At 38.2% G+C, this 18,351-nt stretch overlaps 1 protein-coding gene across 4 annotated transcripts in view; it reads right to left on the bottom strand.

Moving 5' to 3' along the window:
• The window catches only part of LOC122551068 (neurobeachin), a 991,558-nt gene that overhangs the window by 700,592 nt on the left and 272,615 nt on the right, over window positions 1–18,351 (bottom strand). For all 4 annotated transcript variants that reach the window (XM_087988254.1, XM_087988250.1, XM_087988251.1 and 1 more), the window contains 4 exons: window positions 17,983–18,163; window positions 8,344–8,474; window positions 7,271–7,378; window positions 3,226–3,394 (listed from right to left, as the gene is read on the bottom strand). In XM_087988254.1, the coding sequence (XP_087844380.1) occupies window positions 3,226–3,394; window positions 7,271–7,378; window positions 8,344–8,474; window positions 17,983–18,163 (589 nt within the window). The remainder of the gene's footprint in view (window positions 1–3,225; window positions 3,395–7,270; window positions 7,379–8,343; window positions 8,475–17,982; window positions 18,164–18,351) is intronic.

The following is an 18,351-nucleotide window of genomic DNA, read 5'->3' as shown; positions in this document are numbered from 1 at the left end:
CTCTATCTATGCCTCTCATTACCTTGCACAACTTAATCAAGTCACCTCCCTTCATTCTTCTCTCCAGTGTGAAAAGCCAGAGCTCACTCAACCTCTCTTCATAAGACAAGCCCTCCAATCCAGGCAGCATCCAGATAAATCTCCTTTGCGCCCTCTCTAAAGCATCAACATCCTTCCTGTAATGAGATGACCTGAACTGAACACAATATTCTAAGTGTAGTCTAATCAGGGTTTTATAGAGCTGCTGCAAAACCTCAAGGCCCTTAAACTCAATCCCCTCCTCTTAATGAAAGTCAAAACACCATATGCCTTAACAACCGTATCAACTTGGGTGGCAACTTTGAGGGATCTATGTACATGGACCCCAAGATACTGCTGTTTCTCCACACTGCCAAGAATCCTGTCTTTAACCCTGTATTCAGCATTCAAATTCGATCTTCCAAAATGAATCACTTAGCATTTATCCAGATTGGACTCCATCTGTCACTTCTCAGCCCAGCTCTGCATCCTGTCAATGTCTTGGTTTAGCCAGCAACAGCCCTCGGCACTATCTACAACACCACCGACCTTTGTGTCATGACAAACTTACTAACCCACCCTCCCACTTCTTCATCCAAGTCATTTATAAAAACTACAAAGAGAAGAGGCCCAAGATCAGATCCCTGCAGGATACCACTGGTCATTGACCTCCAGGTGGAATACTTTCCATCCACTATCACTCAGTTCTTTCAGTCAGTCAATTCTGCATCCAGAGAGCCAAATTTCCCTGTATCCCATACCTTTTAACTTGCTGAATGAGCCTATCATGGGGAAACTTATCAAATGCCTTACTGAAATCCATATCCACCACATCCACTGCTTGACCTTCATCAACATGTCTTGACATGTCCTCAAAGAGCTCAATAAGGTTTGTGAGGCATGATCTGCCCCTCACAAGCTATGCCGACTATCTTTAATCAAACTATGTTTCTCCAAATAGTCATAAATCCTCTCTCTCAGAATCCTTTCCAGTACCTCGTTTACCACAGACGTAAGACTAACTGGTCTGTAATTCCCAGGGATTTCTCTATCCCCTCTCTTGAACAGAGAAACAACATTCATCTCCCTCCAATCATCCGGTACTACTCCCACGAGCAACAAAGACCATCGCCAGAGGCACAGCAATCTAATTCCCTCACTTCCTTGGATAGTAACCTTGGATATATCTGGTCCAGCCCTGGGGACTTATCTACCTTGATGCTTCCCAGAATTTCCAACACATCCACCACATCTTCCAATTGGGGTAACACACTGAAAATCAAGCCCCTCTATTCCTGGAGTTGTCACAAATGTTAAAGAACTTCAAACAAGCACATAAAATTCTTTATCTCCCTGTTTTTCAGACCTAGATTGACAAAATATGGACCAGGTTTCTTACTTAACAAGGATTACTACCTGTTACAAGTGATTGGACTCTATCTGCAGATAAAGAGCTATAAGTGTTTGATCTATAATGCTACAAATTAAACATTTAATCTCCTTAGAAACCACCCTTACACAAGGAAAAATGTGTTATGGGCAAAGGAAAATTAAGACGTGATTTGTTGGTTCCTATTCATGAGTTGCTTATGGTCATTTGATCCATATGCTGGTCAGTGTGTTGCTTTTCTGTCATCTTTCTGTAAATACTTCCATTGGTTTGTAAGAGACATAAGGGTATCGTTTTGCTTATAACAAGTCTCTGGCTTATCAGTTAAAAGTCAAAGATTAAAACAACTGCTGAAGGAAAAATGAGTTGGTTTTCTTCAGGATTAAAATGGGTTTTGACTGCAGAGAACTGTGAAACAGGTTCTGTGCTCGTGGAGATCTCTCTGCATCTTGTTTGCATCCCCAAGCTGTTGTTACCTGAGAACCAACGACAGTTGTGGGCAGGCAAAAGACTTTTGATATCGATAACTGATCGTGAGACAATAGACCAATCAACATCATCTTTCCACCTAGCTCCATCTGTACACAGAACTCCTTGGCTCAACCACTTCAGTTACTGCTCATTCAGAAAGCTGCTTACAGAATGCTGGTCATAATTAAATGGTTACATGCTTTTCGAAATATGCAGCAATTCTTTACAAAACTGGTTATTGAATGCCACTATATCCTTTTGCTTTGTAAACCTATGCATCCCCTCTCCAAAATACCGTTTTCCTCCCCACGCCAGTTACTTTAAAACACTCAACAGTTCTACTAATTCAATTCGCCAGAACGCTGGTCCCAGCATAGTAATTCCATTGTAGTTAAATTAAAAAACATAATGTCCAAGTTATCTCCAAACTGTATAAATTCTTTCAGCAGAGCCTCCTTTATAGTCCTATCAATCTCAGTACCAACAATGGATGACAACTGGATGCCCAGGTGTCAACACAGCCTTTAGAACTCATGCTCATAACATCATAAAACAGAATCTTTCCTAATTATACTGACCCCTACCATTGTTATATTTCTATTTTCTCCATCTTGTGGATGGCTTCCTGTACCACAGTGCTATAGTCAGTGTGTTCACTAACCCTGTATCATCACTCTCATCTACACTGCATGCAAGACACTAAATTCTGAGACATCTAACATTGCTCTCTGAACCCCCATACTTGCCTCACCATTTACTACAGATCATTAGATTCTAGCTATAGATAAACAGTTAAACTTAATGAAATAAACTCAATAAATTAAAACTCTAAACCCTTCATAAATGCCCCTTTAACAGACAGACAGTTTCTAATAGCTACAATATTGCTAATTGAATTCTCCATTCACATACATTCACAGAAATAAATATATAAAAAAGTACAAATATAGCATATCTCAAAACTTCAGAACAACTTGCATTTAGCAAATTTCTGCAGTCACCTGAAGAACAGGGTTTAATATTTTGTTACACATTAGTAAAGAATGATTTTAGCTTCAAAAGGTCACGGAGCATTTTATTTGGACTATTCTTTTGGATATTTAAATAATCCAGTCAAGGAAATACATGTTAATAGATCTAGTACCTTTTTAAAACATAATTAAGCATTTAGTGTATTTGTAGCATAAGTAAGTTTTGCACAGCATGTTTTATAAAAATTAAATCATAATTATACAATTTTATAAAGTTCATGAAACCCATTTTGATAGGTATCTTCTGGTCAACTGTACCACCTTACAAAATGCAACAGTTAACCAACAAAAGCTAAGGAGATCTAAAACACTCACCTGTACTTGTTGGTGAGTTAATTTCTTGCCGAATATTGCGACTTATCTGACTTCCAGATCTCGCAATTTCACGTTGTGGCTCCAGTATGTCTCTGTATTTTGATACCATGAGTACAGAGATAAAGTATACAACAGCCAAAGCCAAAAACTGAGCCTGTTTACTATCATCCTATGAAGAAAAACTGGCAGTCAGTCACACTAAAATTGGACAGAGAGGTAGAGGGAATTACAATTTTAAAATGGTTTTGTTCAAATGGGATGGCTTCACAGAAGTTAAGCATGATAGTGAATTCAACAAGAGAAGGGAAATTGGGAAGGGGAAAGTTACCAAAAAACAATGCTTAGTATAACAATGATGGGGAGAAATTGGAATGTAAATCCACACCCGATAGTAATTGTAGTGACCTCACAGCCGCCCAAGATTAGGAATTATGTAACGCGAGGGTATCTGATTTTAAAAAAAAATCAAAATGAAGAAAATAAAAGGACGAAATAATTAACCAAACCACTTTATACACCAAATTATACACTAGCATAGGAGTGAAAAGGAGAGATCTTCATAACAACAGATATATCACAGCAAATAATAGGAAAGCTTTAGAAAGGATGCAGAGGAGATTGAGATTAGATTAGATTACTTACAGTGTGGAAACAGGCCCTTCAGCCCAACAAGTCCACACTAACCCTCCGAAGAGCAATCCATCCATATCCATTCCCCTACATTTACCCCTTCACCTAACACTACGGGCAATTTAGCATGGCCAATTCACCTAACCTGCACATTTTTTGGACTGTGGGAAGAAACTGGAGCACCCAGAGGAAACCCATGCAGACATGGGGAGAATGTGCAAACTCCACACACACAGTTGTCTGAGGCAGGAATTGAACCAGAGTCTCTGGCGCTGTGAGGCAGCAATGCTAACCACTGTGCCACCGTGCCGCCCAGGATGCTGCCTGGACTAGAGGACATGTCTTATGAAGCAAGGTTGAGGGAGCTAGGGTTTTTTGCATTGGAGCGAAGGAGGAGGAGAGGTGACTTGATAGAGGTGTACAAGATGTTGAGAGGCATGGATCGAGTGCGTAGCCAGAGACATTTTCCCATGGTGGAAATGGCCATCATGAGTGGGCATAATTTTAAGGTGATTGGAGGAAGGTTTGGGGGAGATATTAGAGGTAGTTTCTAAACACAGTGTAGTGGGTGCGTGTAATGCACTACTGGCAGTGGTAATAGTGTCAGATACATTAGGGACACTTAAGTGACTCTTGGATGATAATAAAATGAAGAGTATGTAGGTTAGTTTGATCTGAGAGTAGGATTAAAGGTCAGCACAATATAGAGGGCCGAGAGGCCTGTACTGTGCTGTACTGTTCTATATTCTATGATGAAAAGGTTGAAAAACAGTTGGGCATATTGTATCGACCTTCTGATTGTTAAGCATTAACATGATTATACAGAATTGGATAAAATCAAGAATCTAGTTATGATTAAGGATTCTAACCTGTATAAGAATTGGCAAAGAAATATCAGAATAATAAGGTAAAGAAAAGATTTAATGAATACATTCAGGGAAGTTTCACAAAGCAAGATGTCTTTAAACCTACAAAGTGAAGCATTACAATAGTTGTGTAATAGTTAATTTATTTGATAAGATAGCATTGTGGAATGGTCACAGTAATATGCACACATTCACCACCGGAATTAAAGGAGCAATTAATAAAAGTTCAAATTCCAACAAAACCAACGAGAAAGAAAACAAACAAAATTAAATCTGCAGGCCAATGATACAGGCTCAAGACGTGCAATTACTGTTGAAAAGCAAGAGAAATATTTCCAACATAATATAATCATGGCCTACTGGTGTTATTACATGTATTAAATAAATAAAAAGGCTCTAGTAAGGGCACAGAACAATGACAAAAATAAAACTTAGGAGATTACAAAAAGTAACAACAAGAAGCATAAAATAAAAAGGGCAAAGACACATTATAGAAAAAGTTCCAAATAATAAAAAGTAATAGAAAAGTCTTCAAACAATATATCAAGAAAACGACAAATGATTAAATGCCCAGTAAGAGCAGATTTATGCACAGGAACAGCAGGCATTAAGAAAATAAGATAATAATGGAATGGTCTATTTAATATTCTGCCTTAATCTTCACAATAAATGAGGATGGCATGTGATATTTTGACAATGGAATGATGAAAAGCTAGTGAAACTGGGAGGATAAGCTGAAAATTGTAAAATAGTCATATTGAAACCAGACAAAAACCTGGAATCTCACTGAAAGAAACAGAAGAAATTGTGGTGCCAGAAGACTGATGTTCAGGAAATAAAAAAAAGTGATAAACAAAATATAGTCAATTGAGATGTGAAGGTAAATGAATGGTCTGATCAATACTTTTTAAATAATGAAATGAATAACCAAGTGGATAATCAACGCCTTTTTTCCTAATAGAAGAATGGAGAAAACAGGGAAGTTTTCCTCAAATTTAAACTAAATAAAGTCACTCAAAACCTTTTGATGCCCCAGGTACATCAGGAAGTATAATCAAATGAAATACATACCAAGCCAAAGTAGAAGTGACCAAAAGCTCGAGCGTTAGCTTTTAAAATATTCATTAAAGAGGAGGAAGTGGTACAAGAGCCAGAGAAGTTCAGAGATACAATTCCAGAGCATGCAGAGTAGGCAAATGAACGCAGGTAATTGTGGGGCAAGGGAAATATTCTCAAGGACGCAGGAGGTCATTGTAATAGAGGATTCCATGCTCAAGAAAGGATATTACCATGAATGCTATTTAAACATAAGGATATAAATTTAGATTTCATTTGACACCCAAAGAAAGCCATGAAGCATGAGGGTCATGAATGAATGGGACAAGACTTGTAACGGAATAATATAATTGTTAATAATTAAATAAACCAACATTTTTACAGACTAAAGAGTACAACGCCATCTCTGAACTAGGCCAATTTAGAGATAATTAAGGCTTGGACAGGATTCTAAAAAACGATAGACCGAAGTAAGTTTAGAGTTGGAAGTAGCAGTTCTTTTTGACATGGTACAAAGTCGAAAGGTTATTTCCAAGGGATTGGGGACAAAGAGGGTGTGGTGATGGTAAAAGCCACAAACAGCCTAGTGGTACTCTTGCTGGACTGTTAATCCAGAGACCCAGGTAATGTTCTGAAGACCTGAGTTCGAATCAACAAGGACAGATAGTGAAATTTGAATTCAATAAATATTTGGAATTAAGAGTCTAATGATAACTAGTCTAATGAATCCTTTGCTGATTGTCAGGAAAATCCATCTAGTTGACTAATGCCCTTTAGGGAAGGAAACTGCTATCCTTACCTTGTCTGGCTTATGGTTGACTTTTAACTATCCTCTCGGCAATTAGCAATGGGCAATAAATGCTGGCCTAGCCAACGTCACCTGCATTCCGTGAATGAATAAGCAAAAAGGATGGAGATTGAGGTTGCAGATCTTCATGACTCAGCCTGAAAAGCTAGCTGTAGTATGCAATGGAATCTGCAACAAGTTGTAGTCAAACTAGATGAGGTACAAATCAATGTTTTAAGTCCTCCCAAGGTTTAGTAGAGCAGGGTCAAAGTAATACAACAATACAAATATTTTAAGACAGAGGTATTGCTAATCACAATACTCATGTTTCTTCAACTGAACCAATGCAAAACTTAAAAAATAACTGTCAATCAGAAACACTTTATTTCCTGGGTTTCTTTCTTTTCGGTTGAAACAGTGTTTTAACTATTAGGAATTGTACCTTTCTGATTTAAGGCAATACTTTCCCTATTGCCAGCATTTATAGGTGAATTATTGCGAAAAAGAAATAAACGTAACAGATTCTTTCATTTTCCTTTCTTTTAAGATTCCAACATATCAATTTCTCATTTCAAAATAAAATTGCAGGAACTACAGAATTATGGGTATAAACAACTTCATAAGTTTTGTAATACCTAGATTTTACAGTAAAGGTACCTGCAAATCCAATGACCATAAAAATAATTTCAATGAAGTAAATAATTACCACGTCACGAAAGACAACAGCTCGCAAACGGTTAATGTCTACATCTTGCAGTAATCTGTCAGGATCTTTAATTGGAGAAAGGTTACCAGAGATATTTTCAACACCAGTCTGTAAAAATAAACAACTTATTAAAGTGCAATGAAAAATATTTTCTTTTGTCTAAAGATAACACAAATAACATCTACTTGCAAACAAGCTAAATTAGGGTTAAAGTTTTGTGGCCCCATTTCCAAGATGGCATTCCACAGGGGGCAAAAAAAAGAACTGGATGCTCGAAATCGGAAACAAAAACAGAAATTGCTGGTGAAACTCAGCATGTCTAGGAGCATCTGTGAACAGAAAGTAGAGTTAATATTTTGGATCAGTGACCTTACTGCTCTACTAATATTTTATTCCAAAATTTTCCTCAGAATCTAACCTCTATGTATTTGAAGAATACACACTAAATAAATTACAGTAGTGTTGAGAGAACAAAAAAGTTATTTCCTCAAACAAAAACAGAAATTGCTGGGAATCAACAGCTCTGGCAGCATCTGTGAAGAGAAATCAGTGTTAATGTTTTGGGTCTGGTGATTTTCTCTCAGAACTGAGGGTCACCAGATCTGTGATTTCTCTTCACAGACCCGATAAGCTTTTCCTGTCATTTTTGTTTTTCTTTCCGATTTACAGCATCCGCTGTTCTTTCATTTTTTTAAGTTTTTTCCTCAACCTGTTGAGCACCATGGGTCAAGTTTTTCAGTCTCCAGAACATCAGACACCAGACACCTGAAGGTGCATCAAGTTGGAGGTTTGAACACAATGTCAATTGATCATCTTTACTACTGTTCAAAAAGTCAGTATGATGTGTGATATTCAGGTTTGCTGAATATTAATCATTGTAATATACAAAATTGGAAGAAAGGAAAGTACACAAATTAGAATATTCATGTATTTTTAAACGTAATCTCTTGAAATGGTATAATTTGTAGAGACACTGCACAGAAGTGTCTTGATTTCATATCAAAAGTTTGAAGTCAGTTTATGAGGCTGAAAGAAAAAAAGTCATAGACAAGATCTGTGTTAAGTTATATTACCTTGGTTGCACCGGATCCTGTTAAACTCTGAAGACTCTCTTGGGGCTTAGTACTGGTTAGTGAAATCTTTGTCATCCTATCCCTTTGCCTCTGGCGACATTCCAAGCAATTTCTCACAGCAACACAACAAACTTTGAGAGCGCATAGGCAGACAAGGTTATTAGTGCAATTTTTTCTCACAAATTTACATTTTTAAATAAACACTTCTAACATTTACAAAAAACTGCAGAAATAGTATTTCATGTGTCATGTATAGATATGTGATTAGCATCTCAAAATTCGAAGAAGTATGTTTCTAAAATCCCTGACAAACAAGGTGCCCACATAGCAAAAGAATACAAAATACATGATCAACAAATCAGCACTTAAATGAAATGTTTCCATATTCTGCCAGACAATACATTTTCAGTTATCATGACATGTGGATGGATTCATTCAGCAGTGTAAATTTTTCAGTGAGGAAGATATCAGAATGTTCCCACAATCCAAGGTCCAAGTAACTAGGGAGAATGAGGAGTTGACAGAAATTAGAAATGCTCAGATGATTGAAATTAATGGACTGAAAGCTACTAAATGCCCAGAATCTGATGGTGTACAACCCAGCATGTTGAAAGTGGTGACTATGGTGTTAATCAATGCATTGGCAATTATCTTCCAAAATTCCAATTTCTGGAATGATTCCTGCGGTTTGGAAGGTTGCAATAATCATCTCATTATTTAAGAAGGGAGCAAGAGAGAAAAACAGGAAATTTTTGCCTGACGTGAGTAGAAAGGAAAATGGTAGAATCTATTATAAAGGATACGTTAAATGAATTCTTGATTGGTAATTGTCAGATTGGGTATAACCAGCATGGTTTTGTAAATGAGAAATAATGTTTGATTAACTTGTTTGGAGTTTATTGAAGACGTTACCAACAAAATTGATAAAGGAGAGTTGATGAAAACTAGTATATTTGGATTTTAAGAAGGTTTTTTTGATAAAGAGTCTACAAAAGAGGATGGTTAGAAAAATTAAAGCACATGGGATAGGAAGCAATGTAGTTGCGTGGATTAATGATTGGTTAACAGACAGAAAATGAAGAGTAGGAATAAATAGTACTGGAGTAGCATATGCAGTGTTGGTCTGCTTATCTCAGGAAAGATATTATTGCCATAAAGGGAGTCTGATGAAGGTTCATCCAGACTTGTTTCCAAATTGGCAGAACTGTCCTATGAAGAAAAATGGGATAAAATGGACCCACACTCTCTCGGGTTTCGAAGAAAGAGAAGAAATCGCAATTGAAACTTACAAAATACTTAAAAGGTTAGACAGGAGAGATAGTTAAAATGCTCAGTAAAAACTTATTCCAGTTATTCTGATGAGAAAGGTGATCACCCATAGTTAACAAAGGCAGTCAAGAGGAATAATCAACCAAAGATTAAGGGATGCACAAGAGCAAAAACTAATGTTAAGCTGGAGTATTTTGAATATTTTAGGAACAGCAGTAGCCGACAATAAAATTTATTATATTTTTTGCCAATTTACTTTTGTAAAGACAAACAACAAGAGCTTCTATGGATGTATAAAAGAAAAGAGTAGTTCAAGTCAATATGGAATCCTTAGAGGATGCAGCTGGGAAATTAATAACAGGGAACATGGAAATGGCAGATAAACCAGTGCTTTGCAATAGTCTTCATAGTGGAAGACACTGTAATCAAATCAAAGATAACAGATTAGCAAGTTGCCAATAGTTGAAAAAATCTTATAACAGTCTCTCTCATGAGGGACAAAGTATTTGACAAACTAATGGCACTAAAGACAGACAAGTTGCCAGGACCTGGAAAGAAAATGGATTCAGAGATGGTGGAAGTTTTGGTCAAAATATTCCAAAACTTACTAGATCCTGGAAAGGGTCCAACAGGTTGGAAAAGTGCCTTTCTGCCAACCCTGTTTAAGAAGGGAAGACAACAGAAAGCAGAAAATGATAGATCAGTTTGTCTAAAATTGGTCACTGAAAAACTGTTAAAGAGTAAATTAGTAAGGAAGAAACAGCATGACATTAGGAAGAGCTCAATTAAATTAAACAGAGTTAACATAATTTTATGCAAGGGAAATAACGTTTGAAAATTTTGAAAAGTAGTAGGCTAAAAAGCCAATCAGAAGTAAATCATATCGTTCTTATCAGGTGGTGACGAGATTATTATATCCAGTTTTAGTTGTGAAGGAGTCGATAAGCAAGTAAGACCTGACTAAAAGTTAGTTGTAACACCCAAAGGCAGATTGCTGCTTAAATGCATCACCTTTCCGTCAATTTCTCCAACCAAGCCAGTGTCAAATACAGTTCTTTATATTGTTTTGGAGTGATCTGGGGAGGCCAAAAGAGGAACATTAGTGCAACCAAAAGCTCTGCACTCAAAATATGTCCATGCTTGTGCCTTGCACACAGGTGTGGCAAGTAATCAGGAAGGCTAATGGAATATCGACCCATATCTCAAGGAGGTTGGAGTATAAGAGTACGGAAGTCTTAGTGCAACCGTACAAGATGCTAGAAAAACACATCTGGACTACTATGAGCAGTTTTGGTCCTCTTATTTAAGAAAAGATATTGTTTCATTGGACACAATTCAGAGAAAAGTCACTAGGATGAACCCGGGCATGGAGAGATTATTATGAGAAAAAGAAAAACGGTCGGGATTCTAGTTACGAGAGGTTAGAAGAACGTGAGGTGATCTCATTAAAAACATATGGGAGTCTTAATATTGGAGGTTGACAAGATAAGTGGTGCGACGACGTATTCCCTAATGGGACTCTCAAGGACCAGTGGGCATAGTCTCAAATAAAGGGGCACCAATTTAAGACTAAGCTAAGGAAGAAGTTGTTCTCTCAGAGGATTGAGTATCTTTGGAACTCCTTGCCGCAGAGAGCTGTGATGGTAGTGTCCTTGTGTATGTTAAAGGCGGAGATAGATTCTTGATCAATAGGGAAAGGGCAGGAAAGTGGATGTGAAGAATGTCGGATCAGTCATGATCCTATCGAATGGCAGATAAGGCTGGAGGAGCCAAGTGGTCTACTCCTGCTCCTATTTCTTATGGTGTCTATGCACTCTAGTTTTGGTGTCTTTGATTCTTCCTACCATAGTGTATCACCTCACACTTTCTTTAATTAAGCTCTATCTACCATGTTTTTACTCACTCACTCAACTCTCTAAATCCCCTGGCAGATTCCTTGGGTCCTCATTACATCATGTCCTCCAGTTATTTTTGAATCTTCATTAAAATTGTATACAATACACTCTATTCCATCCTCCACATCATTAATATACTTGTGCTGGTAAATAACTAATGCCATAGGACTGATCCCTTTAGCACTCCATTAGTTACATCCTTCCAATCTGAAAAAAAACATTAATCCTAAATCTCGATCTTTTATGTGTTCACCAATCCTTAATCCATCTTAATAAATTAGCCTCAAAACTGTGATATCTTATCTTGTGGAAGAAGCTTTTATCTGGAATCTTATCGAATGTCCTTTGGAAATCAAAATACGCTACATCTTCCTGAAGTCTTCAAATACTGTTGCATTCTTCTGTTGCAAAAATGTTAATATTCCCATTTCATATGTTGTTAGACTGTGCACCTAGGTTTGACAAACTGGTAAATGCAATCTAGAGTAAGTGCAATCCAAAAGATGATCTAGATTTACCTACAAGGGTTAGATTGAAAAGTTTGAAGTCAGGAAGGTCATCAAATTATACAATTTTTCAAGATTGACAATGTGACTGTGAGGGCATGTATCTAGTTTCCAAAGTCATCAGCTTGTTGCTGAAATCAATGCACATACCTCACAACAACTGCAAATTTAATGTCCAAGCTGAGGATGCGTGTGTGGAACAACAGCAACTTGAATAACAAAGTCAAACTTTGAGTCTACCAAGCCTGTAACTGCAGTACACTCCTCTACAGTGGTAAGGTCTGCACAACATCTCGAAGGCAACAGAACATGCTGAACAGTTATCCCCTTCTCTGTCTCAGACATAACCACAGCATCTCTTGTCAGGACAAGGCCAACAACTCAAGAGGTCCTGAAACATTCTGACATTGTCCTATGCCAATGATGTCTGTGCTGGCTGGGCCACGTTCATCAGATGGATGGAGAGTCAAAGAATTTCCGATGCAATTAATTGGCCACTGGATCACAATCTCTTCTCTACCTTCACTACAAAAACTCCTGAGAGTGAGATACTGCTATAATATCACTTTTAGCTGAGACCCCACTTTGTTATGATCCCAGGCAAGCCTTCATTGGTCAGAGCATTGAGTATAGGAGTTGGGATGTCATGTTGCAGCTGTACAATAGACAATAGGTGCAGGAGTAGGCCACTCTGCCCTTCGAGCCTGCACCTGGCTGATCATCCTTAATCAGTATCCTGTTCCTGCCTGATCTCCATAACCCTCGATTCCACTATCCTTGAGAGCTCTATCCAACTCTTTCTTAAATGAATCCAGAGAGTGGGCCTCCACTGCCCTCTGGGGAAGAGCATTCCACACAGCCACCACTCTCTAGGTGAAGAAGTTTCTTCTCATCTCTGTCCTAAATGGTCTACCCCGTATTTTTAAGCTGTGTCCTCTGGTTCGGCACTCACCCATCAGCGGAAACATGTTTCCTGCTGCCAAACCTTTAATAATCTTATCTGTCTCAATCAGATCCTCTCTCAGTCTTCTAAACTCAAGGATATACAAGCCCAGTCGCTTCAGTCTTTCAGTGTCAGGTAATCCCGCCATTCCAGGAATTGACCTCGTGAACCTATGCTGCACTCCCTCAATAGCCAGAATGTCTTTCCTCAAATTGGGAGACCAGAATTGCACACAGTACTCCAGGTGTGGTCTCACCAGGGCCCTGTACAGCTGCAGAAGAACCTATTTGATTCTATACTCAACACTCTTGTTCTGAAGGCCAGCATGCTATTAACCTTCTTCACTACCTGCTGTACCTGCATGCTTACCTTCATTGACTGGTGTACAAGAATACCCAGATCTGTCTGTACTGCCCCTTTACCTAAATTGATTCCATTTCGGTAGTAATCTGCCTTCCTGTTCTTGCCACCAAAGTGGATAACTATACATTTATCCACATTAAACTGCATGTGCCATGCATCTGACCACTCACCTAACCTGTCCAGGTCACCCTGTAATCTCCTAACATCCTCCTCACATTTCACCCTGCCACCCAGCTGAGTATCATCAGCAAATTAGCTAATGTTATTGCTCATACCATCTTCTATATCATTAACATATATTGTAAAAAGCTGCAGTCCTAGTACTGATCCCTGCGGTACCCCACTGGTCACTGCCTGCCATTCCGAAATGGAGCAGTTTATCACTACTCTTTGTTTCCTATCAGCCAACCAATTTTCAATCCAAGTCAGTACTTTGCCCCCAATACCATGCGCCCTAATTTTGCTCACTAACCTCCTATTTGGGACTTTATCAAAAGCTTTCTGAAAGTCCAGGTACACCACATCTACTGGATCTTCCTCGTCCATCTTCAGAGTTACATCCTCAAAAAATTCCAGAAATTAGTCAAGCATGATTTCCCCTTCATAAATCCATGCTGACTCTGACCTATCCTGTTACTACTATCCAGAGTGTCGTAATTTCATCCTTTATAATAGACTTCATCATCTTTCCCACTACTGAGGTCAGACTAACTGGTCTACAAGACAGTGGTGAGGCCACTTTTAGAGTACTGTGTGCAGTTCTGGTCACCCTGCTCTAGGAATAATGTTATTAAATTGGAAAGGGTGTAGAAGAGATTTACAATGGACTGGAGGGTTTAAGTTATAAAGAGAGGCTGGATGGGCTGGGACTTCTTTCCCTGGGGTATAGGAGGTTTATAAAATTATAAGACGCATAGATCAGTAATGGTCTTTTCCCTAAAGTGCACAGTTTTACAGCAAGGGGGAAAGATTTAAAAGCTCCCAAGGGGCAACGTCTTCACACAGAGGGCGGTAAGTACATGAAATGAACTGCCAATGGAAGTGATAGATGTAGATACAGTTAGAACACTTAAAAGACATTTGTACAGATACATGAATGGGAAAGGTTTAAAGGAACATACGGCGAATGCAGGCAAATGGGAAATCTGATTGGCATGGACGTATTGGACTGAAGGATCTGTTTCTGTGCTGTATGACTCTAGAACAATGGGGAATAGGTGCTCCTCTTGTACTTTTGAAATGGAGACAGTTAAGTCTAGGAGGAATGGAAAGTGACTCCTTTGGACCTGTACCCAAAACATTCCCAGTCTGTCACACTTCCATGGCAATAGATTTCAAGGGGGGCACATTTTGTTTTGGGGTAAAAGCACGCACTGTGGTTACTGAAGATCTGAAATAAAAGTGCTGGAAAATGTCTACAGGACTGGCAGCAAAAACAGATTTCAAAGTAGTGTCATTTTGAATTCAAAACATTAGTTCGGCTTCTCTCTCCACATATGCCACCAGGGCTGTTGAGTTTCTCCAGTATTTATTGTTTTTTATTTTTATTTTCAGCTTATGTGCATAGTTTTCCCACAGACAATGGTTTACAACTTGAGCTGTAACAGCTTGGAATCAAAGAAAGCTGCCATTTTAAACTGACAAGGAAGAAATTCATGTTTGAGCTAGGGGTCGTCTATCATGAGGTGCTAAAAGACAGTTGGACACTCACTTTGCTGCTTGCAGATGGAAGGACTCCAAGAAATCCCATAGCTTGGGAATAGCGAGAAGATTGAAGAGAATTAAACTGAACTCCTGAAAGCTATGACACAATTTGGTTTGACCCTGGGAGACTGGAATGCACAGAGATCTCTAGATTGAAATTTAAACAGAACAGGACGTTGCCCTGTTAATTAAATCTGTGTTAATAAACATATAGTTAGCAGTATCTAATTTGTTTAATTCTTATATAGGATTTCTTTTTATTTTAAAATGTGAAATCTTTTAATGTAATTCTTTAAGTTAATAGGTGAGAACCAAATTTCTACTTAAAATAATAGCCTGCCTTGAGACCATAAGATTGGCATTATAACTTTAGCATTGTGCACAATGTTGTTCCCTTGTTCAAAAGGGGTACAAACATAAACCCAGCAACTACAGCTCCGTCATTTAACTTGAATGTTGGAAAACCCTTCTAGAAGTAGCAACTTAGGAAAAAATGAACAGTGATGTGAACTATAACACTGACGAAAGCATGAGGTGTGATAAGTGTGACACAAATCCTGAAATCTTTATGTATCATATACATTATTTGTTTTGATTGTAATTTTGAACTAATGGCATAAGAATTTTCAGTGAGACAGAAAAGCTTTCATGGTTAATTGATTAATAATTTTATAGCCAAGTCATTTATTTTAAAATACAGTAAAAGGGAGAGATATTCTAAAGAGTAATGGTATTTTGTTTACCTTCAGAGTGTTTATAAGTGAAAGTAACATATCTGTAGTAGGCTTCCAGATAGAGGATTCTAGAATTTTGGGAGAGGAGCTCAGGGAAACACTAGCTTCAAGGAAAGCATTTGGATTTCAGTTGGGCAGTTTTTCAGAAGTTTTGACTGATGTTAGATGATCTGAAAATGAGTTGCTGGAAAAGCGCAGCAGATAAAGCAGCATCCAAGGAGCAGGAGAATCGACGATTCCTGAAGAAGGGCTCATGCCCGAAACGTCGATTCTCCTGCTCCTTGGATGCTGCCTGACCTGCTGCGCTTTTCCAGCAACACATTTTCAGCTCTGATCTCCAGCATCTGCAGTCCTCACTTTCTCCTAGCTGATGTTAGATGTGTAAAATACTTGCTCCTGAAAAAGGGAGGCAGTTGTTTAAAATCAACTATAGAAGTTTAGTTTAAAAGTTCCAGAGAAGTGTTTGGATTCAACCCTGCCAAAGTTCAAACTCATTTATATGTAGGTTTCAGGAAGATGCTATCCCAAGATGGAGAATTTAACCCACACTTGAGTTAAGTCATGTAGCTATGAAATTAAAGGTGTGAGCACTGTAAATTAATGTTTTGGGGATTAATGAGATTGCATTTTACATTGTGTTTTGAAATCTTTCAAATGTGTTACATACAAATAGTTTAGGTCATTCTATTTTATCTTCACTTACTTTCCATAATAAACTTCTGTTTTATTGTTAAATTCAAATCTGCACGACTGCGCTGGTGTTCAAATGAAAGACTACAATGGCAGTACATAAAGAAACTATTGAGCCAGAAGTAGCTGTAATAACATCATAAGAACATAAGAACTAAGAGCAGATGTAGGCCATCTGGCCCTTTGAGCCTTTCTATCATTCGGTAAGATCATGGCTGATCTTTTTGTGGCCTCAGCTCCACTTACCTGCCCTCTCATCTTAGCCCTTCACTCCTTCACCCTTAGTTCAGAATATTATCGTGGCTTTAAAAACATTTACGTCGACCGCATCACTGGGCAGGGAATTCTGAAGATTCACAATCCTCAGGGTGGTGAAGTTCCTTCTCAATTCAGTCTGAATTAGTTCCCCCTAATTTTGAGGCAATGTACTCTTGTACTAGTTTCACCCACCTGTGGAAACATCCTCTTCTATCTTATCTATTCCCTTCATAATTTTATATAAGGTCCTTCTTATTCTTCTAAATTCCAATGAATATAATCCCAGTCTCTCCGCATAAACTAACCCCCTCAACCTAGTGAACCTTCTCTGCATCCTTTCTAGTGCCAGTACATCCTTTCTCAAGTAAGGAGACCAAAACTGCACACAGTAGTCCAGGTGTGGCCAACACCCTGCACAGCTGCACCAAACCTCTCTGTTTTTGAGCTTAATCCCTTTAGCAATGAAGAACAAAATTCCATTTGCCTTCTTAATTATCTGTTGCACCTGCAGACCAACCATCTACAATTCATACACAAGGACACCCAGGTCCCTCTGCATAGCAGCATACCATTCAAATATAATAGTCCTTTTTACTGTTATTCCTCCCGAAACTAATAACTTCACATTTATTAACATTGTACTCCATCTGCCAGAGCTTTGCCTACTCACTTAAACTATCTATGTCCATCAACTGCGATCATAACATAAGTAACGAGAAACTGTTTATTTGTTTAATTTAAACATGATCATAGAATCGTGCAGCATAGGAGGGGTCCCCTGGCCCATCAGAGCTGTACCACCAAAACTTGCCTCCAAAACAATACAGCTTTGAGTGAGTTTCCTTTTGCCATTCAATATGATAAAATAATATAAAAATTGAAAAATTGATGGGTCATAGTTTGGCTGTTAACTAAGTTCAAATTTCTCTTTTGAAGTTTTTGGGCATAATGGAGATAGCAACAAAATGTTGAGTAACAGCAGTAGGACTGAAAACTAGATGGAACAGATTTGAAGTGATTGACAAAAGAACCAAAAACAAGAGGAGCGAAAAGATGGTTATTCAACAAGTAGTTACAGTTTGGAATGCATGGCGTGAAAGGGGAATGCAAGTAATGTGATCATAGGGGAACTGAATTAGCACCATAAATTAAAAAGAGAGAATTGCAAGACCACAGGAACTTGCTAGATTGCTCTTGCAAAAAGCTCGAGCTGGATGGGCCCCCTTTTGATCTGCAATATTTCTAAAAAGCTACAAATATAAAATTTAAAGTCTTACCAAGTCTCAGGCACTGCCGCATTAAGCCTCCAGATGACATGTTTTTTTCTGCTTCAATCTCACTGAAATTGAGTGAGCTTGAGAAAACTAAGACATCAACCATGGCCATCAGCCTGTTTAAGAACGTTACTGCTGTCTCTGTCGACATGCCTTGAGTTGCCTCTATGTTTTCCAGTTCCGTCTTTTTTTGTTCAAAGGAAGAGACAAATCATATTTGCAAGGTGACGACAAGTTTTTTCTTAGAAATTCCTCCACACTGTATTTTATGTATTGTTGAAAATTACAGAAAAATATTGTACTAGCTAGTGTTTCAATTATCAGATTATTTACCAGAAAAAGCACATTTTGATAGTAGCATCTTACATGGCT

This window comes from Chiloscyllium plagiosum, unplaced genomic scaffold (assembly GCF_037043375.1).
Source record: "Chiloscyllium plagiosum isolate Xiang-an unplaced genomic scaffold, Cpla_swu_hap1 HiC_scaffold_6, whole genome shotgun sequence".
Lineage (NCBI taxonomy): Eukaryota > Metazoa > Chordata > Chondrichthyes > Orectolobiformes > Hemiscylliidae > Chiloscyllium > Chiloscyllium plagiosum.
The sequence above is the reverse complement of the archived record's forward strand: the minus strand, read 5'-3'. Positions and strand labels throughout refer to the sequence as shown.